The 22,603-nt window shown below is 42.9% G+C and overlaps 1 protein-coding gene across 2 annotated transcripts in view; it reads left to right on the top strand.

Moving 5' to 3' along the window:
• The window catches only part of si:dkey-183c6.8 (protein O-GlcNAcase), a 53,593-nt gene that overhangs the window by 22,977 nt on the left and 8,013 nt on the right, over nucleotides 1-22,603 (top strand). For both annotated transcript variants that reach the window (XM_020491237.2, XM_020491238.2), the window contains exons 7-17: nucleotides 5,169-5,283; nucleotides 5,454-5,608; nucleotides 7,057-7,143; nucleotides 7,389-7,846; nucleotides 8,416-8,590; nucleotides 8,748-8,804; nucleotides 8,982-9,067; nucleotides 10,913-11,017; nucleotides 11,393-11,484; nucleotides 11,674-11,857; nucleotides 12,049-12,208. In XM_020491237.2, the coding sequence (XP_020346826.1) occupies nucleotides 5,169-5,283; nucleotides 5,454-5,608; nucleotides 7,057-7,143; nucleotides 7,389-7,846; nucleotides 8,416-8,590; nucleotides 8,748-8,804; nucleotides 8,982-9,067; nucleotides 10,913-11,017; nucleotides 11,393-11,484; nucleotides 11,674-11,857; nucleotides 12,049-12,208 (1,674 nt within the window). The remainder of the gene's footprint in view (nucleotides 1-5,168; nucleotides 5,284-5,453; nucleotides 5,609-7,056; nucleotides 7,144-7,388; nucleotides 7,847-8,415; nucleotides 8,591-8,747; nucleotides 8,805-8,981; nucleotides 9,068-10,912; nucleotides 11,018-11,392; nucleotides 11,485-11,673; nucleotides 11,858-12,048; nucleotides 12,209-22,603) is intronic.

Here is a 22,603-nt window from a genome sequence, read left to right on the forward strand (position 1 = left end):
CTGCAAAAAAAATGTGACAAAGCAATTCACTTTTTGTTGTGAATACAAAGTGTTATGTTTGGGGCTAATCCAATACAACACATTACTGACTACCACTCTCCATATTTTCAAGCACAGTAGTGGCTGCATCATGTTATGGGTATGCTTGTAATCGTTAAGGACTGGGGAGTTTTTCAGGATAAAAAAGAAATGGAACTAAGTACAGGCAAAATCCTAGAGGAAGATCTGGTTCAGTCTGCTTTCCACTAGACACTAAGAGATGAATTCACCTTTCAGCAGGACAATAACCTAAAACACAAGGCCAAATATACACTGGAGTTGCATACCAAGAAGACGGTGAATGTTCCTGTGTGACCGAGTTACAGTTTTGACTTAAATCTACTTAAAAATGTTCAGGCAAAACCTGAAAATGGTTGTCTAGCAATGGTTAACAACTCATTTGACAGAGCTTGAAGAATAAATTGGTGCTTCTAATAATTGGTGCTTCTGCAAAGTATTGACTCAGGTGTGAATACTTATGTAAATTCGATTTCTGTATTTCATTTTTCATAAACGTGGCAACATTTTTTTATTTAATAAAACTTTTTTTTATCCAATTTTGTGATATCCAATTGCAATCCTGTCTCATCGCTGCAACTCCCCAACAGGCTTTGGAGAGGCGACGGTTGAGTCATGCGTCCTACAAAACATCACCCGCCAAACTGCGCTTCTTAACACCCGCCCACTTAACCCGGAAGCCAGCTGCACCAATGTGTCAGACGAAACACCATTCAACAGACGACCAAACCCTCACGACGCCTATGGGACTCCCGGTCACTGCCAGTTGTGATACAGCCTGGGATCGAACCAGGAGTCTGTAGTGACGCCTCAAGCACTGCGACGCAATGACTTAGACCACTGCACCACTCGGGAGGCCATATGCAAAAATTTCTGCAAACATGTTTTCATGTTGAAAAAAGGCTGTAACACAACAAAATGTGGGGAAGGGGTCTGAATAGTTCCCGAATTCCCTGTAAATCAAAGGGTATGAATAGTTTCTGATGGCATTGTAACTAAACAAAAAGAAGAAGAAAGTATTCTATGGAACAAAGAAATTATATAAAGAATGATAGTAAAAAGATTTGGAGTACCTTAAATGAAATTCTAGGCAAATAAGCGAATTGAGGCAGACTTGTTCATAACAAAACCCTTTGATATTGCCAACCACTTTAATAACTTTATTTGTTGACAAGATATGCGGACTTAAGCATGACATGCAATCAAAAAAAGCTGAGCCTTCATATTTATGCATAACGAACTAAATAATGAAATACAAGCACTGTAGTTTTGAGTTCCGCGAAGTTGGTGTGGAAGAGGTAACGAAATTGGTGTTATCTATAAATAAGGACAAGCCACCTAGTACTGACAATCTGCATGGTACATTTCTGAAGTTGGTAGTGGAATACATTGCGACTCCTTTTTGCAACATCTTCAATTTAAGCCTGGAATACGGTGTGTGACCTCAGGCCTGGGGGAAGGCAAAGGTCATTACGCTGCCCAAGAATAGCAAAGCACCCTTTAATAGTTCAAACAGCCTCTTGCCGGTGCTTGGAAAACTTTTCGAAAAAAGCTTCTCTATTGCAAATTTGGTTGAGTGGGGTGTACCGCAGGGCAGCCGGCTTTGCCCATCATTGTTTTCTGTTTCTACTAATGACCTTCCACTGACCCGTGGCTATTGAGCAAGTTGAGGAGACAAAACTCCTGAGTGTAACCCTAGATAGCAATCTACCATGGTCAAAACATATAGATAGACACAATGGTTGCTAAAATGGGAAGAGGTCTGTCCATGATAAGGCGTTGCTCTGCTTTCTAAACATCTAAATCAACCAGGCATGTCCTACAGGACCTAGTTTTGGCACACATGGACAACTGTCCAGTTGTGCGGTCATGTGAGGGCAAAGAAGGACATAGTAAAATTGCCATTGGTCCAGAACAGCATCACATATTGCACTTAGATGTACACGGAGGGCGAATGTCAGTGGTATGCATGTCAATCTCTCCTGGCTCAAAGTTGAGGAGAGATTGACTGCATCACTATTGGTCTTGTGTGTGAGGTGTTGATAGGTTAAAGGTACCAAACTGTCTGTTCCAGCAGTTGGCACACAGTCCGGATACTCATCAGTACTACACAAGTCTTGCAGCCAGAGGTCTCTTCACAGTCCCCAGGTCCAGAACAGAGGCTGGAAAACGCACAGTATTAAATAGAGCCATGACTACATGGAACTCTCTGCCACAGAGAGATATTTGGAATTCACATGTGAAAAGGTTAAGCTTCTGCTCTTAGGAGGGGAGGAGGAAAGGGGAGGCATGATTTGATTTGCCTTGTAGCTGTCCCAGAAGGGGGTGTAGCAATGGTCAAGAGTGCTTGGTGAGCGATTAGCACAGGAGATGTTGATACAATTTTGGTAGTATTTTTTCCCTCAGATTTTCTTTATTAAAGTCTCCAGCTTCAATAAATGCAGCCTCAGGATATACATTTTTCAGTTAGCATTTCCAGTGTAGTTCCTTGAGAGCCATCAGTGTCTGCTTGAGGGGATATATACAGGGACGATCATTCGTTTTTGAACGAAGCAGCTGTCTGTTCTAGCTAGCTATGTTGTGCTAACTGGCAAATGGTGATGCTAACATTAGCTAGCAAGAAAACTGGTTGTGTGCATTGTGCTGGATTTGCCACCCCATTCGTTTCATGTGAAGTGTAGCTTGCTAGCTAACTAACTAGTGCACTAGTACATCAAACCTGACAAAAAAATCCTTCTTCAAGCATTAAACTCCTTAGCTAGATGTAAAGACTGGCTATAGAAAAAATATATGTATTATGTAGCTTTATTGTTTTAGCAATTGTACGGAGCCCCGTCAGTGAGAAGAAGAAAAAAACAGGCCAGGCTAATCAGTTCCCTCCTTATTTTTCTTCCTTTCCTTTTTTTAAAATAAATGTAAAAATATATTCCCCCAACATAAAAACCATGCTTTCAATATAAAAATGTGTTCCATCAACATAATAACGTGTTCCCTCCTGCCAGTTTATTCATGCGCATGTCCTTATCATGGATTGATCACAGTTAAATGAATTCTACTTCAATCTGGGCTTGAAATAGAAAGATTTTCTTTGTTGTTTGAATATGTTACTGAGAGAAATCTATTTCCAGTTTCAGTGTTTTCATATGCCTCTGAATCATAAGAGCAAATAATGGGTCACGGACGTGCAAAACCACTCAATTAGGTGCAATGATGCACTCGCATCCCTGCGCTAGTCAGGTATTCCATCTGGCTCCGCTTCATTACCTTAGCTGTTCTACAGTATATCTATACTTTGGGGGAGTTCATTAACTACTTATCCTTCTGATGAAATGGGTGGGATTACACTGAGAAGTGCCTTTTTTTCCCCTTTTTGTTGTCACTCCTGTCTGCTCTCATGTGGAGGTTTTTGGCTCAGTCAATTTATCTGCCACTAACGAGCATTGCGATTCTGCAAGTAGAAACGTCAGGTTCGTCAGTACCAGGTTGGTACGCAGCACAGTATGTCTTTTGTTCTAGCAAGAGAAGGAACGGCCTCCTACTGTGCTAAGTACCGATCAGCAGTGAGATTTTTCAATCTTAGATTGCTCACAGGGTTCTCCAATCTCAAAAAAACATTTTAGAGAATGTGCCATTATCCTCGCAAGGTGGGGTATTGAAACTGAGGTGTCAATACTTTTGACCTATCTTTTTTATAAAAATTTATAACTTTTTATTGTTTACAAATTTTGGGGGGCATACAATACAGCTCAGTATTTGTATTATTTATTTTATCATCTTTTTTGCAAATATTTTTGAAGGGTGCCACTAATTATGGACCTGGCTGTATATGTAATATACACTGCTCAAAACAATAAAGGGAACACTAAAATAACACATCCTAGATCTGAATGAATGAAATATTCATTTTAAATACTTTTTTCTTTGCATAGTTGAATGTGCTGACAACAAAATCACACAACAATTATCAATACATCTAATTTATCAACCCATGGAGGTCTGGATTTGGAGTCACACTCAAAATTAAAGTGGAAAACCACACTACAGGCTGATCCAACTTTGATGTAATGTCCTTAAAACAAGTCAAAATGAGGCTCAGTAGTGTGTGTGGCCTCCACGTGCCTGTATGACCTCCCTACAACGCCTGGGCATGCTCCTGATGAGGTGGCGGATGGTCTCCTGAGGGATCTCCTCCCAGACCTGGACTAAAGCATCCGCCAACTCCTGGACAGTCTGTGGTGCAATGTGGCATTGGTGGATGGAGCGAGACAAGATGTCCCAGATGTGCTCAATTGGATTCAGGTCTGGGGAACGGGCGGGCCAGTCCATAGCATCAATGCCTTCCTCTTGCAGGAACTGCTGACACACTCCAGCCACATGAGGTCTAGCATTGTCTTGCATTAGGAGGAACCCAGGGCCAACCGCACCAGCATATGGTCTCACAAGGGGTCTGAGGATCTCATCTCGGTACCTAATGGCAGTCAGGCTACCTATGGCGAGCACATGTATAGCTGTGCGGCCCCCCAAAGAAATGCCACCCCACACCATGATTGACCCACCGCCAAACCGGTCATGCTGGAGGATGTTGCAGGCAGCAGAACTTTCTCCACGGTGTCTCCAGACTGTCACGTCTGTCACATGTGCTCAGTGTGAACCTGCTTTCATCTGTGAAGAGCACAGGGCGCCAGTGGCGAATTTGCCAATCTTGGTGTTCTCTGGCAAATGCCAAACGTCCTGCACGGTGTTGGGCTGTAAGCACAACCCCCACCTGTGGACGTCGGGCCCTCATACCACCCTCATGGAGTCTGTTTCTGACCGTTTGAGCAGACACATGCACATTTGTGGCCTGCTGGAGGTCATTTTGCAGGGCTCACCTGCAGAACCACTCCTTTATTGGGGGTGTCTTGCTAATTGCCTATAATTTCCACCTGTTGTCTATTCCATTTGCACAACAGCATGTGATAGTTATTGTCAATCAGTGTTGCTTCCTAAGTGGACAGTTTGATTTCACAGAAGTGTGATTGACTTGGATTTACATTGTGTTGTTTTAAGTGTTCCCTTTATTTTTTTTGAGCCGTGTATTTTATAATATATAATATATTCTCTCCCCCCAGGTAGTAAGGTCATCTCTAGAGAGCTGAGTGTGGAGGGTCTGTCTGAAGTACAGTCTGTCCTACAGCGCCCTCCTCTGGTGTGGGACAACCTGCATGCAAATGACTACGACTCCAGGTAGGATAAGATGAAATGAGATGAGAAGATAATGTAAGGTCTTCTATATTTTGTCTGTATATTTTGTTTATTGTAAGACATTGTCAGCACCATTTCACCAGGTCAAATTATTGGTACATGCCAATGTACTTGGTGAATTAGGTTAACTCTTATTGTGATTCTGATTCCAGACGTCTCTTCCTGGGTCCCTTCAAGGGTCGCTACCCCCAGCTTGCCACCCAACTCCGGGGCTTGCTACTTAACCCCAACTGTGAGTTCGAGGCCAACTACATACCCCTGCACACGCTGGGGACTTGGTACCGCACTGGGAGGGAGGAGAAGAAGGGTAAGAAAAGGGGTGAAGGAGGGGAGGGGAGTGGATGAGGGATGGGGGAGGAAGGGAGGGAGAGGGAAGAGATGAGGGGGAAGGAGGCAGAGGGATGATAGTGGGTGAGGGAGGGAGGAGGCAGGGAGGAGGCAAGGAACATTTTGGACAAATAAGTGACATGGTGTTAGAGAAAAACACACACACACTGGGTACACTGACACTATCAGAGCAGCAGACCCTTAGACTAGCGCTACCCACAGTGACAACATCATAGAGGGATTGGGGGGAGGAAGGAAGGAAGGAAGGGGGGCGAGAGGAGGGGGAAGGAGGGATGGGGAGGGGGGGGGGCAGGGAGGAAGGATAGATGCGAGAGAGGAGGAAGGTTGATGTCAACTAAATATTTTTGGACATATAAGCGACAGGGTGTTATCGATAAACACACACTGGGTCCACTGACACTATCAGAGCAGTAGACCCTTAGACTGACATTATCCACAGTGACAACATCATAGAGGGATTAGGGAGAGAGAAGGAAAGGAGAAGGGAGAGAGAAGGAAAGAGGGATGCATTCAAGAGGGGAAAGAGAATTTAAGCGCAAAAGCATGAGATCAAAAAGACAAGTGAGGGGTGAAAAAAAGAAGATATGAAGTGAGTGAGGTCAGAAAGGAAGGATGGAAGAGCGATGTACAGTAAAGGAGAAAGAGAAGGATAAAGAGACAATTGAGGGAGTGAGTGTGAGAGGGGGTGAGTGTGAGAAAAAGGAGTGAGTGAGAAAGAAGGAGTGAGAGAGATAAAGAGAGGACTGGAGCGTGTGAGTGGGCTGAGAATCAGAACACTCAGTGCCTCCATACCCCTAGGGGTAACCGCTATCACCAGGGTTACGATAGAATGTTGGGGGTCAGGCCAGTGTGATACATGATCTGACTGGCTCATTATATTTGCTTTGCAAAAAATGTATACATTTTACTCAAGTTCTGACTGAACTACTTTTCCCATACATTTTGACAAACCATGTGTGTCATATCAAATCAAAATGGTTAGCAGCGTAGCGAAATGCTTGTGATTCTAGTTCCGACAGTGCAGCAATATCTAACAAGTAATCTAACAATTCCACAACAACTACCTAATACACACAAATCTAAGTAAAGGATTTGTCTGTATCATCATATATGGATGCACAATGACCGAGCAGCATAGGCAAGATGCAATAGATGGTATAAAATACAGTATATACATATGAGATGAGTATTGCAAGATATGTAAACATTATTAAAGTGGCATTATGAAAGTGACTAGTGATCCATTAGTGTTTTTTTTGTGTGTGTGTGTGAGTGAATGTGTATTTCTCACCATAGTGTGTGTGTGTATGTGTTTCTAACAATGATGTGTGTGTGAGTGAATGTGTATTCTTCATCTTGATTTGTGTGTTCCTAACCATGGTGTGTGTACATATCTGGTGTGTGTAGATGAGGAGCACCAGTACTGTCCAGAGATGGCGCTGTCTACTGCACTGCACGACTGGATGGAAGAGCTCAGCCAACCACTGCAGCCAGGTTGTTTGTGTGTGTGTGTGCGTGTGTGTGGGTGTGTGGGTGTGTGGGTGGTACTCAAAAGATCTCAACTCAGCTTGATCTCAACTGTTCATCCTGATGTGGATTCAGATCTGTGTCAATTCTAATTCTACCAATCTACTCATTCTAATTCTATAATTCTAATTTGAATTCTACTCATTCAAATTCTGTACTTGTAATTCTATAATTCTACTCATTCTAGTTCTATATGTGTGACTTCTCCACAGGTCGCCAGAGCAGACAGGCAGACCAGAGGTCATCGGGTCAAAAGTCGGGGACCCTAGAGAGTGAAAACTGTCACCCCACCACCAGAGAAGGTCGCCCTAAACCCCCTAGAGAACCTCCGCAGGGGGACAGCCCTCCCCCCTCCAGCCCTGAGGGAGAGGAAGGGGTGAGGAGGGGGGAGAAAGAAGGAAGGAGTGAGGGAGGAGACAGAGAGGAGAGAGAGAAGAAACTCCACAACAACCAGTTCCAACAAGGGCCAGGCCAGCCAAGGAGTCCAGGGGGGGTGCTTTGTGTTGGGAAGGCTCCTCTAAGCGAGTCCCAAATCCGTCTGCTGGTAGGTCTCCACTACCTTCCCCATGAGCACGGCCCATCAGCCCAGAGATTGTTACAGGATCTCACCTGGCTCAAAGAACACTGCCACCTGGTCAGCGCCAATGACAAGAAGGGACCGCCGCAGAAGGTCTGTGTGTGTGTGTGTTTGTTTGTTTGCCAATTTACTGAATCTGATGGCATCTCAACTGTATGTGTGTGTATGTACACTATGTCAAAAAATAACATTGTATTTGTGGCACAGCGGTCTAAGGCACTGCATCTCAGTGCTAGAGGTGCGAATCCAGGCTGTATCACAACTGGCTGTAATTGGGAGTCCCATAGGGCGGCGCACAATTGGCCCAGCATCGTTGTAAATAAGAACTAACTTCTTAACTGACTTGCCTAGTTAAATAAAGGATTAAAAAAACATATATAATTAGTCACATGCATCGCAAACAACAGGTGTAGACTAACAGTGGTGCTTACTGATGGGGCGTTCCCAACAATGCAGAGAGAAACAGAAAAGAATAGAAAGATAATAACACTGGGAATAAATACACAATGAGTAACGATAACATGGCTATATAAACGGTAGACCAGTACCGAGTGCAAGGGTACGAGGTAATGTGTGTGCACCTGTGTGTGTGTGTGTGTGTGTGTGTCTGCATGCTTGTGTGTGTGTGTGTGTGCCTTCATGCTTGTGTGTATGTGTTGCAGGCGGAGGAGTGGCGTGGCCGAGCGGCTGGGTTCCTAGGTGTGTGTGAGGAGATTGCAGCGCTGCATAGTAGTGTTGTGAGTGGAGTGCGCAAGGCCGTGCTGTATGACCTTTACCCTTACGTATGGGACCTCAGAAACACTGCACTGGTGGCCAAGGCCTTTATCTGCTGGCTCGGTGAGTAGAGGGGGGAGGGAGGGAGTAGGAGAGCGAGAGAGGGGCAGAAAAAACATTTTAAACTTGGATAAAGCATACACTGTAAGATTTACTATACTCTCTTTCTCTCCACCTCTCCCTTTATCTGTCCTCCCCCCTCTCTCTCTTTCTGTCTAAGATGGGCGTGTGTTGAGTGACAGCTCTCCGTTGGGTTCCTGGAGGAACTGCTTCCACTGTGAGTAGAGGTGACTCCTGACCCCTCAACCCTGATCCCTCAACCCCAACCCCTGACCCCTCCACTGTCTTTGACCCCTGATCCTTCAACCCTGAACCCTCATTGGGTCGTTATGGAATTGGGCATGGTCTTCCTTAAATGCTGTGTGATTGACAGGTGGGTTCTCATCTATGATAGGGTGCGGGACGACCACGGGGGCAGAGTTACTGGGGGTGGAGTCAGAACCCTGGGTGTTCAAAGGGGGAGTGTCCGGAGAGTTGCAGGTAGGACCGTGTGTGTGTGTGTCTGTATGTGTATGTGTCAAACAAATCTTATGTCACATGAACGTCTTTAGCAGATGTTATTGTGGGTGTAGCAAAATGCTTGTGTTTCTAGCTCCAACAGTGCAGTAATATCTAACAATACACACAAGGAATGGAATTAAGAATATATAAATATTTGGATGAGCAATGTCAGAGCAGCATAGACTAAGATATAGTGAAATAAGATACAGTATATACATATGAGATGACTGATGCAAAATATGTTAACATTATTAAAGTGGCCAGTGATTTCAAGTCAATGTATATAGGACAGCATCCTCTAATGTGCTAGTGATGGCTATGTAACAGCCTGATGGCCTTGAGATAGAAGCTCTTCTTCAGTCTCTCGGTCCCATTTTGATGCTCCTGTACTGACCTCGCCTTCTGGATGATAGCAAGTTGAACAGGCAGTGGCTCGGGTGTTTGTTGTCCTTGATGATCTTTTTGGCCTTCCTGTGACATCGGATGCTGTAGGTGTCCTGGAGGGCAGGTACCTTGCCCCCGGTGATGTGTTGGGCAGAACGCACCACCCTCTGGAGAGCCCTGCGGTTGCGTGCGCTGCTTTTGCCGTACCAGGCGGTGATACAGCCTGCCAGGATGCTCTCAATTATGCATCTGTAAAAGTTTGAGGGTTTTAGGTTTCAAGCCAAATTCTTCAGCCTCCTGTTTTATTTTTATTCATTTTTTAAACCTTTATTTAAGTAGGCAAATCAGTTAAGAACAAATTCATATTTACAATCAGGCCTACACCGGCAAAACCAGGACGACGCTGGGCTAATTGTGCGCCGCCCTATGGGACTCCCAATCACGGTCGGTTGTGATACAGCCTTCTTCACCACACTGTCTGTGTGGGTGGACCATTTCAGTTTGTCAGTGATGTGTACGCTGAGAAACTTGAAACTTTCCACCTTCTACACTATGGTCCCGTTGATGTGGATGGGGGGTGCTCCCTCTGCTGTTTCCTGAAGTCCACGATTCACTCCTTAGTTTTGTTGCTGTTGGGTGAGCGTTTATTTTCCTGGCACCACACTCCCAGGTCTCGTCATTTTTGGTAATCAGGACTACTACTGTTGTGTCGTCTGCAAACTTGATGATTGAGTTGGAGGCGTGTGTGGCCACGCAGTCATGAGTGAACAGGGAGTACAGGAGGGGCCTGAGCACACATCCTTGTGGGGCCCCAGTCTTGAGGATCAGCACAGTGGAGGTGTTGTTTCCTACCTTCACCACCTGGGGGTGGCCGGTCAGGATGTCCAGGACCTAGTTGTACAGGGCGGGGTTCAGATCCAGGGCCTTGAGCTTAATGATGAGCTACTATGGTGGTACTATGGTGTTGAATGCTGAGCTATAGTCAATGAACAGCATTCTTATTCCGATTGGTCAGACCAGCGTTGAATAGTCCTTAACACGGGTACTTCCTGTTTAAGTTTCTGCCTATAGGAAGGGAGGAGCAAAATGGAGTCGTGATCAGATTTGCCAAAGGGAGGGCGGGGGAGGGCCTTGTAGATATCCTGGAAGTTGGAGTAGCAGTGGTTGAGTGTTTTAGCAGCACGAGTACTACAGTCAATGTGTTGATAGAACTTCGGTAAAGTTTTCCTCAAATTTGCTTTCTAAAAATCCCAGCTACAATAAATTTGGCCTCAGGATATGTGGTTTCCAGTTTGCATAAAGTCCAGTCTGTGTGTATTATGTCGTATAATTTAAGCGCATGTATAAGAGAATATATTCATTTAAAATACATTAATTTTCCATGTATTGTGTCTTGCTTACTTTCACGAGCTTGTTTGACATTTTATGTCTGTCCTACAGATGCTTCTACCTATAGGCAGTAACAGTGAACTGTTCAGCCACCCTCCTCCTCTCTTCCCCACCTCACGACTCTACAACATACGACCCTACCACAACAAGGACAAGGTGAGAGGACATTTTCACTCACACACACACACACACACACACACACATCGTTCTGTCAGCTGACTGACTCTGTATTTTATGGTGACTTTCTGTGTGTATACATTATTTTTGTTATATATTATTATGTTATATATTAAGCCCATGACGGTTCTATGGTCGAGAGCTGCCAATACCCTAGACCAGGGACTTGCAACTCCAGTTCTCAGGGGCCTGATTGGTGTCACACTTTTGCCCCAGCCCCAGCTAACACACCTGACTCCAACAATCAACTAATCATGATCTTCAGTTTAGAATGCAATTAGTTTAAATCAGCTGTGTTTGCTAGGGATGGGGAAAAGGTTAAACACCACTCGTATTATACCTCCTGTCCCCTAGGCGGAGCTGTATTGTATGGTGCGCCAGCTTCAACAGGGAGCCCAGGGGAGCCCTGATTCCAGCCCAGCACATCCTGACCTCATCGGAGACAGGTGTGTGTGTGTGTGTCTGTTCCTATGCTATGAGTCGAGCCAAGCTGTACTGAGCTGGCTTTGTTATGCATGGTTCAGGTCGGCAGAATAGTGTCAAAAGGGTATGTGTCTCTGAGCGTGCAAGCTTGAGGACAAATTATCAACAGTTTGTGTGCCTGTGTATTTATATGCATGCGTGTGTCCCTGCAGGTGTCTGGGGCCCTGCCTGACTTTGTGTCCTGAGTACAGCATGGTGCTGGAGGATGAGCTAGGTGTGTGTGGGTGTGTGTTGGGTGTCGTAGATGTTCGTTCCTTTGCCAAGCGCTGCCAGACTTGCTGGATGCCCGCCATGAGAGATAAATACCCACCACGCACCGGACATGCCAACTCACAGGTTAGAACAAACAAACACACACGCAGGTAAGAACACACACATAACACACACACACTCATTCTCTCCCCCATCCCGCTCTCTATCCCTCTCCCCTTCCCTCTCTCCATCTCTCTCTCCAACCTGCTCTCCCCCCCATCCCCATCCCTCTTTCTTATGTATTATCTAACTCCAGTTCCCCTCCTGTCCTGTAGGAGGTGTTGCAGCAGATGGAGGAGGACCAAGGGGAATACCCAGACTCTCTTCTCTACCACTTTCCCTCCCAGCTCCGTCTGGACGCTTTGCCTGACCTGGTGGACATCAGTGTGACCCGCTGCCTGCTAACCGCACTCCTCACTGCCCTTAAAGCCAATGGTGAGAGTGTGTGTGTGGCGATGGGTTGAGTGAGTGTGGTGTGTGTGTGTGTAAGTGGACGTCAGTGTGAACCCGCTGCCTGCTGACAGCTTTATTTACTGCACTGAAAGCCCACTGTGTGTGTGGGTGAGTGTGGTACATGCATTGCCTTTTGAGGATAACTGTCTGTCCTCGATGGTTTAGGCCCAGGTATAAAAAGTTACAATGATTTATTGAATTATTTATTGGTTATAGACTCCCCTGCGTATATATATATATTTGGACAGTGAAGCTAAAACGTATAATTTGGCTCTATACTCCAGCATTTTGGATTTGAGATCAAATGTTTCATATTAACACCTTTTTATTTTAGGATATTTTCATGCAAATTTGTTTTACTATTTAGAAATGAAAGCACTTTATGTATCTAGTCCCCCTATTTGAAGGTGTCATCAGTTCAAATTCACTTATGTAAGGGAAAACACAGACATTCTGTACATTACCTTGGAAATAATGGACGACGTAGCGGCACAAGGTTGGAGCCGAGTCCCTTTGCGGAGTAAATTTTTCCAAGGTAATGTGCATAACGGAGGCGTTTGGCCCGCGAATACCACAGTTGGCAAAGAAAATCATACTGAAGCACACATTTAGGGGTAGAAATAAATATTTTGTGTTGATATTTACATTTTTAAAAGACAATTCATACTTCTTCATATTTTGGTTGCTCAGGTCCCAGTATTTTGATATTTATGGTCGCAGCCCAGTTGTTTGTTCTATATGTTCTGTTGCCATGCTTGGTGGAAACGTTATTGTCCCTTGCTTCCTAGCTAGCCAACTAGCTACGGCTAACACAGTCACCTCTGCAACCAGAATTACAGCGAAGTAGCTGCGTTTGAGTTTGTTTAAGCTGTTTTCTATTTACATTCATTTGGATACATCCGTAACAATGAGCTGATGATGCTTGATTTTGCCTGGCATAGCTATAAAAGTTTTTCTTCTCGTCAGGACACTCAGCACTGTTCATTATGAGGAGATCGCATTGCATATCAAACTCTAGGCTAGAAGCTAGCTAAATTGTTTGTTGCTAGCAAACCTGCCAATATGACTGCCAAATAAAAAAATAGTAGTTGCTGACAACAGCTGGTCAAACTAGAAACATTTGGGAATATTTGACAGCAAAGTGCCACTTGCGTCATGACTGCAACAGTAGGGACCAGAGAAATTCATGTTCATCTCTCACCATCTTAGATCATCAGATGCTCAAAAACAAATAAATGCTGCTGGCTATCTATGTTTTTCAAATCAAATCAAATTTTATTGGTCACATACACATGGTTAGCAGATGTTATTGAGAGTGTACCGAAAATGCTTATGCTTCTAGATCTGACAGTGCAGCAGTATCTAACAGGTAATATCTAACAATTTCACAACAATACCTAATATCTAACAAATAACGCAACAAAACCTAATACACACAATTTAGTAAAGGAATGGGATAAGAATATATAAGTATAAAATATATGGATGAGCAGTGACAGAGCGGCTAAGATGCAATAATAGTAAAGAATGTATAGTGAAGGATACAGTATATACAGTTGAAGTCGGAAGTTTACATACACTTTAGCCAAATACATTTAAACTCCGTTTTTCACAATTCCTGGTATTTAATCCTAGTAAAGATTCCCTGTTTTAGGTCAGTTAGGATCACCACTTTATTTTAAGAATGTGAATGTCAGAATAATAGTAGAGAGTATGATTTATTTCAGCTTTTATTTCTTTCATCACATTCCCAGTGGGTCAGAAGTTTACAAATACTCAATTAGTATTTGGTAGCATTGCCTTTAAATTGTTTAACTTTTGTCACACGTTTTGGGTAGCCTTCCACAAGCTTCCCACAATAAGTTGGGTGAATTTTGGCCCATTCCTCCTGACAGAGCTTGTGTAGGCCTCCTTGCTTGCACACGCCTTTTCAGTTCTGCCTGCAAATTTTCTATGGGATTGAAGTCAAGGCTTTGTGATGGCCACTCCAATACCTTGACTTTGTTGTCCTTAAGCCATTTTCACACAACTTTGGAAGTGTGCTTGGTGGTCATTGTCCATTTGGAAGACCCATTTGCGACCAAGCTTTAACTTCCTGACTGATGTCTTGAGATGTTGCTTCAATATATCCACATACTTTTCCTCCCTCATGATACTATCTATTTTGTGAAGTGCACCCTCCTGCAGCAAAGCACCCCCACAACATGATACTGACACCCCCGTTCTTCACGGTTGGGATGGTGTTCTTCGGCTTGCAAGCCTCCCCCTTTTCCCTCCAAACATAATTATGGTCATTATGGCCAAACAGTTCTATTTTTGTTTCATCAAACCAGAGGACATTTCTCCAAAAGTACAATCTTTGTCCCCATGTGCAGTTTCAAACCGTAGTCTGGCTTTTTTATGGCAATATATTGATATATCGCCATATATATATATATATATATATATATATATATATATATATATATATATATATATATATATATATATATATATATATATATATATATATATATATATAATATATAATATATATATATATATATATATATATATATAATATATATATATATATATATAATATATATATATATATATATATATATATGACTCGTTTTACTGTGGCTATAGATACTTTTGAACCTGTACAATGTTTTTTCAGAGGTCTTGGCTGATTTCTTTTGATTTCTTTTGATTTTCTCATGATGTCAAGCAAAGGCACTGAGTTTGAAGGTAGGCCTTGAAATGCATCCACAGCTACACCTCCTTAGCCTATCAGAAGCTTCTAAAGCCATGACATAATTTTCTGGAATTTTCCAAGTTGTTTAAAGGCACAGTCAACTTAGTGTATGTGAACTTCTGACCCACTGGAATTGTGTTACAGTGAATTATAAGTGAAATAATCTGTCTGTAAACAATTGTTGGAAAATTACTTGTCATGCACAAAGTAGATGTCCTAACCGACTATAGTTTGTTAACAAGAAATGTGTGGAGTGGTTGAAAAACGAGTTTTAATGACTCCAACCTAAGTGTATGTAAACTTCCGACTTCAACTGTACATATGGCATGAGTAATGTGAGATATGTAAACATTCTTAAACTGGTATAATTAAAGTGGCATGTGTTCCATTTATTAAAGTGGCCAATGATATCAAGTCTGTAGGTAGGCAGCCGCCTCTCTGTGCTAGTGGTGGCTGTTTAACAATCGGATGGCCTTGAGTTTGAAAAACAGCTTCTATCTCTCTGTCCCAGCTTTGATGCACCTGTACTGACCTTGCCTTCTGGATGGAAGCGGGGTAAAACAGGTAGTGGCTCAGGTGGTTATTGTCCTTTATTATTGTTTTTGCCTTCCTGTGACATCTGGTTTTGTAGGTGTCTTGGAGGGCAGGTAGTTTGCCCCCAGTGATGCGTTGTGCAGACCGCACCACCCTCTGAAGAGCCCTGTGGTTGTGGGCTTTGCAGTTACCGTGCCAGGTGGTGATACAGCCCGACAGGATGCTCTCAATTGTGCACCTATAAAAGTTAGTGAGTGTTTTCAGTGACATGCCACATTTTTTGTCCTTCACCACACTGTCTGTGTGCGTGGACTATTTCAGTTTGTGGGTGATATGTACACAGAGGAACTTAAAACTTTCCACCTTCTCCACTGCTGTCCCATCAATGTGGATAGGGGGGTGCTCCCTTTGCTGTTTCCTGAAGTCCACGATCATCTCTTTTGTTTTGCTGACATTGAGTGAAAGGTTATTTTCCTCACCTCCTTCCTATAGGCTTTCTCGTCGTTGTTGGTAATCAAGCCTACCACTGTTGTGTCGTCTGCGAACTTGATGATTGAGTTGGAGACGTGCATGGCCACGCAGTCGTGGGTGAACAGGGAGTACAGGTGGGAGCTGAGAACGCACCCTTGTGTGGCCCCAGTGTTGAGGATCAGCGGAGTGTAGATGTTGTTTCCTACCTTCACCACCTGGGAGTGGCCCGTCAGGAAGTCCAGGACCCAGTTGCACAGGGTGGGGTCGAGACCAAGGGTCTCTAGCTTAATGATGAGTTTGGAGGGTACTATGGTATTGAATGCTAAGCTGTAGTCAATAAACAGCATTCTTATATAGGTATTGATGGGAAATTATGTAAAATATATCACTAGCCACTTTAAACAATGCTACCTAATATAATGTTTACATACCCTACATTATTCATCTCATATGTATACGTATATACTGTACTCTATATCATCTACTGCATCCTTATGTAATACATGTATCACTAGCCACTTTAACTATGCCACTTGTTTACATACTCATCTCATATGTATATACTGTACTCGATACCATCTACTGTATCTTGCCTATGCTGCTCTGTACCATCACTCATTCATATATCTTTATGTACATATTCTTTATCCCCTTACACTGTGTATAAGACAGTAGTTTTTTGGAATTGTTAGTTCGATTACTTGTTGGTTATTACTGCATTGTCAGAACTAGAAGCACAAGCATTTCGCTACACTCGCATTAACATCTGCTAACCATGTGTATGTGACAAATAGAATTTGATTTGATTTGTCCAGATGGGATAGGGCAGTGTGCAGTGTGATGACGATTGCATTGTCTGTGGACCTATTGGGGCAGTAAGCAAATTGGAGTGGGTCTGGGGTGACAGGTAGGATGGAGGTGATATGATCCTTGACTAGTCTCTCAAAGCACTTTATGGTAACAGAAGTGAGTGCTATGCGGCAATAGTCGTTTGTTCCTGTTTCCAATAAAGCTAAGGTAACTGAACTAATGGTGGCCATCTTGAAGCATGTGGGGACTGGGATAGGGGTTGATTGAATGTGTCCGTAAACACACCAGCCAGCTGGTCTGCGCATGCTCTGAGGACGTGGGCTGACAGCCTTGCGAGGGTTAACACGTTTAAATGTTTTTCTCACGTGGGCCACAAATCGGGTTTCCTCATAGGACCTGCATTTGTGCAGTTGTTGGTTAGAAGCTCTAACTTTACAGCAAGTGCAGTCTGCATGAGTAGGCGCATATTGCATCATGATTGCAAGGTGTCCCGATATCTTTTCCAACTTTCCCATTATCTTTTTTTAATTGTCATTCTAGAATGCATTCTAGCCAATCAGAAACGAGTTTTCAACAATGCTGTGTGATGGGTTCTGACTTCGAAACTAGAAATATTGTTAATCCTCAAGTATCCTATGGAAATCAGAAGTGCCACACTCTGGTTTCTACACCAGAAGTTTATGGTTATGTGTAAGGATCAAGACAAGAGACCGAGGACAACCATCCAGCTCACCAACAGATCTACACGTGATCTTCTCTGGAGGCGAGCGAAGAATTGGGAGTTCCTCATCAAGCAAAATTTGAGGTTCATGAGGATCTGACCTCAGCGGACAAAGTGACAAGAGAGAAACTGTGGCTGCAGCTCAAAAGGCAGGGAAAACTTATTTTTTTTATCGGTGCAAGAGTGATCATCGATGGGAAAGAAATGCGTCCAAATCTGAACATTTGAGAGAGAGCCAGTCTAACTCGGACAGAACTGGCAGGCCAAAAAACTGCCTAATTCCCAGGTGAAAAGCTGCCTTTTATTATACAAAATGTACACAAACACTTAAATGAGAAAAGGCTGACCTGAGAACTGGTAAACTGAACACTAACTATAGGTGAATAACTGCTTATTGTAAAGTCTACACAATGTCTCCCCCTTGTGGGAGTAAGAATTATTTGTTAACTTTATGACCTATATTTGTTTGTTTTTGTTGGAGAGGATAATAATGGGATGGAAATCCTTTTGAGTTACATATCCTTAGGAAAAGCTTATGTTAGCATAATAATGTTATTGGTTGAATTTGGTCTTTATCTCTTTGTTCAATTAATGTCAGGGGTATTTGTAATATACTCAAACGTAAAACTATGTTCCTGTATTGCAAATGGTTTAATGCAGACGTTTACATTCTACAAGAGACTCATGCGTGTTCTTCCGGTCTGTCTTTTTGGAAAAATCAATGGGGTAACGATATCTGGCTATCATATGGCAACAACCACTCTGCAGGTATAGCAGTTTTAAGAGGTGCTTTTAAAGGGAAGGTCATCAGTAGTAAGACTCACCACTCTGGACGTTGATTAATTTTGCCAGTGAATTTCAACAATGAAACTTTTTTACTAGGGAATATTTATGCATCCAGCAACAAACAAAACAACAGGATATTATTTCAAGAATTTGAAGAAGCGTTATTGGATATCAAAATGATCTTAGGTGGAGATTTTAATTCTGTATCTAATGTGATGACTGACAGATATCCCCCTCCTAACAGATCCAGCATTGTTAATCCTGAGTTTAATAATCTATGTCTCGGTCTTGGATTAGTCGATATTTGCATATCTAAATATCCTGATAGAAAGGACTTCACTTGGAGTAACAAGGACATGTGCAGACAGTCAAGAATGCACTTCTGGTTGATTTCTAATTCATTAGATAATACTGTAGTCAAGGAATCAATTGAACAATCAATTCTTACTGATCATAAAGTTATATTCTTATCTTTAAATATTAATGGATCTGAAGCTAAACCGAATCGGAGTTATTGGAAACTCAATAGTAGGCTGTTGGAAGATGATCATTTCAAGATGAATGCCAAAGATAATATACAAGACAATTGGAGGAAAGCCCAACTATTTAAGTCTTATGGGAAATATTGGGAATGAATGAAGTATGAAATAAGACAAACAACCACAAAGAGAGGTAAAGAAATTGCTTAACTTAAAAGATTGAGGGAAGATAAACTTAAGGAAATACTTTCCCTAATCTCTATGGAGGACCTTGATGAAGAAGGAAAGCGTCAGTTATTCTCTTTACAACTAGAAATGGACTGAATGTATGAAGAGAGGAAAAGGGGCATTTGTAAGATCAAGAAGGAGATGGTTGGAGGAAGGTGGGAAAAAAAATACAAAATACTTTTGCAATTTAGAGAGAAAAAAAATCTGAATTTACATTATTCACAAGCTTAATATAGATGGCAAAGGAAATGAAAACCCCCAAAGATATTTCAAAATATGTTTCAGAATTCTATGGTAACCTTTATACCAGCAATGCCTGTCTTACTAGTGACATATCTGCCTTTCTAGACTCTGTCAAAGACTATGCAAAATTCATAGCTAAAGTCTTCCAAAAGTCTTGATGAAATTATTTCTATCAATGAAATATAAAAAATGTATCAGCAAGTTAAAAGAGAACAAATCTCCAGGGAATTCTTTAACATTTTCAGGAGGATATTGTGGAATTTATATTTCATGTTTTTAAGGAGGCAATTGGTTTTGGGGTCCTGCCTGTTTCCTTGACACAAGGCCTCATTTCTGTAATACGCAAACCAAACAGAGATTCTATGATGTTAGAAAATTGGAGACCAATCACATTAATGAACAATGATGGAAAGCTACTTGCATCTATCTTTGCAGAAAGATGGATGCCTTGACCAAATCATTGATGATACCCCAGTCTGGTTTTATGAAGGGCAGACATATATGTAATAATATTCAACTAGTATTGGACTTGATAGACTACAATGAGCACATTATTGTAGATAGCTTTATTTTATTTGTAGACTTTTACAAGGCATTTGATACAGTTTAACAATGTTCTTTTTGAGACTTTTCGATTTTGGGGTTTTGGTCAATATTTTCAAAGTGTAATTAAGACACTTTACAATAATAGTAACAGCTCTGTTATATTATCCCATGGAACAGATATTAGACATGGAAATGAACAAGGATGCCCAATTTCTCCTTTCTTATTTTATTGGTAACACAAGTTATGGTGCTTCATATAAATAAGGATAATTTTAGGAGTATTCAGATACAGTGGGGCAAAAAAGTATTTAGTCAGCCACCAATTGTGCAAGTTCTCCCACTTAAAAATGAGAGCGGCCTGTAATTTTCATCGTTGGTACACTTCAACTATGACAGACAAAATGAGAAAAGAAATCCAGAAAATCACATTGTAGGATTTTTAATGAATTTATTAGCAAATTATGGTGGAAAATAAGTATTTGGTCAATAACAAAGGTTTGTACAAACACAATGTACCAAATTGTTGTTAGAGTTGTCCCTAAAGGTACTATTCTTCTTTTAGGAGATTATAACAATACTCCAAGTGCAACTTTTGAATACGTTTTTAAATTTTTATTTATTGTACCATTATTTAACCAGGCATGTCAATTAAGAACACATTCTTATTTTCAATGACGGCCTAGATAACAAAAATGGCTGGTGGCTTTGGTCAACTATTTCAAGCTCGAGTGCTATCCTGGTTGAGTCAACATTGATGCACTGTATAGAAGACCGCACCCCTGCAGCAATCAAGAGGATGACTGGATTGAAGTTCCAGGTCTTGGTGTCAAAGCCAACTGTCGGACCATTGCTATGGAGGTGACACCGTCTGACATCCAAAACTGTGCAGCCATGATGTTAGGAGTCACCCCAGAAGCATTGCCTAATGCCCACGTGAACCTCATAGGTTCACATAGTCCTTACCTGTCTCAACTGGATGTTGCAGAGCTTGAGAGAGCCCAGCAGAGTGATCCTGTGATATCTCATGTCATGGGAGCTGTGAAAACAGGAAATGACCAATGTGCCCCACTAGAGTTGGAGTGTATAGACTTCCTCTCTCTGAAGAATGACAGTGTGTATTCGTAACATCACTCTAATGACAGATCACTTCACTCGCTATGCCCACTAAAGACCAGAAAGCCAGCACTGTGGCCAAGGTGCTTTGTTAAGTGTCCATTATGACCTGAATTCCTGCATCAACTCTGATCAGGGACTTTGAAAGTAGACTCATCCGGGAGGTCCTTCAGCTGGCTGGGATGAAGAAGTCATTCACATAGCCATACCATCCTCAAGAAAACGCGCACTGCTCTATAGGAACTCTTTTATTATTATTATTTTTTTTCTCCCCAATTTTTTTCTCCCCAATTTCGTGGTATCCAATTGTTTTAGTAGCTACTATCTTGTCACATCGCTACAACTCCCGTACGGGCTCGGGAGAGACGAAGGTTGAAAGTAATGCGTCCTCCGATACCCAACCAAGCAGCACTGCTTCTTAACACAGCGCTCATCCAACCCGGAAGCCAGCCGCACCAATGTGTCGGAGGAAACACCGTGCACCTGGCAACCTTGGTTAGAGCGCACTGCGCCCGGCCCGCCACAGGTGTCGCTGATGCGAGATGAGACAAGGATATCCCTACCGGCCAAACCCTCCCTAACCCAGACGAGGCCAATTGTGCGTCGCCCCACGGACCTCCCAGTCGCGGACGGTTACGACAGAGCCTGGGTTATTGGCAGAGTCTCTGGGTTCGCGCTGCAGTACAGCGCCAGCTGTGCCACCAGAGACTCTGGTGTGGCCTTAACCACTGCGCCACCCGGGAGGCCCACCAATAGGAACTCCACATGGAGTCAGCAGTTGGTGTACCTAGTCCATGCCTACAACTGCACCCAAAATTACTACTGGATTCTCACCTTACTACCAGATGTTCGGGAGGGAGGCTAGACTGCCCATTAATCTGTGCTTAGGAGTCACCCCGGATGGCAGCTCTGACCAAGACTACCTGAAGAACACCTCCAATTGAAGGGAACAGCTAAAGGAGGCCTATCAACTAGCCTCCACGGCAGCTTCAAGCAGGAACAAGATGAACAAAACAAGGTACGACAAGAGGGTGAGACATCAAGAGCTACAACCTGGTGGTTGTGTCCTTGTACAGAACTTGAGACTCCCAGGAAAGCACAAAATTGCCAACAGGTTGAAATCTGAACCTCGTTATAGTGCAGTGGCTACCTGGAATGCTCACATATCAAGTACATCCCAAGAGAGGAGGACCTATGGGAACGCTCCAACGAGACCACTTGCTTCCCATTAGCCTGCTGAGTGGTGAATATGACGGTGAGACCATAGAACATAAATAGAGGATGGAGATATGTCAACAGCATAAATCGCCCGTCTCAGTTTCTGCCCTGGCATTTGATGAAGATGAGGAGGCAGTTCTGGGCCTCGCTATAGGAGAGGATGAAGGTGAAGGAATAAATGAAGATGAAGGAAGCTCGGAAGAGGAAATGGGATTCTCTGAAGCTCCAGTGTTGGATTTTCCCTGGAGCAATGCCAGTACACAAGTCCTTCCCTCTCAGCACAAGTTGAACCGGAGTGCCCCTCTGAAGATGAAAGTGAAGTGACCTCTGGAGGATAGTTAAATGGCCCTAGTGTGCAACAGTCTCTTGTGTCAAGCCCTAGTTTAGAGGATTCACTAACCCCAAGCCCTAGCTCTGACGAGTCAGTAGTCCCTGGCCCCAGTTCAGAAATCTTGCAATCCCTTGGCCCCAGTTCAGATTAGTTTTTA

The sequence above is a fragment of the Oncorhynchus kisutch genome, linkage group LG9 (genome assembly GCF_002021735.2).
Source record: "Oncorhynchus kisutch isolate 150728-3 linkage group LG9, Okis_V2, whole genome shotgun sequence".
NCBI lineage: Eukaryota > Metazoa > Chordata > Actinopteri > Salmoniformes > Salmonidae > Oncorhynchus > Oncorhynchus kisutch.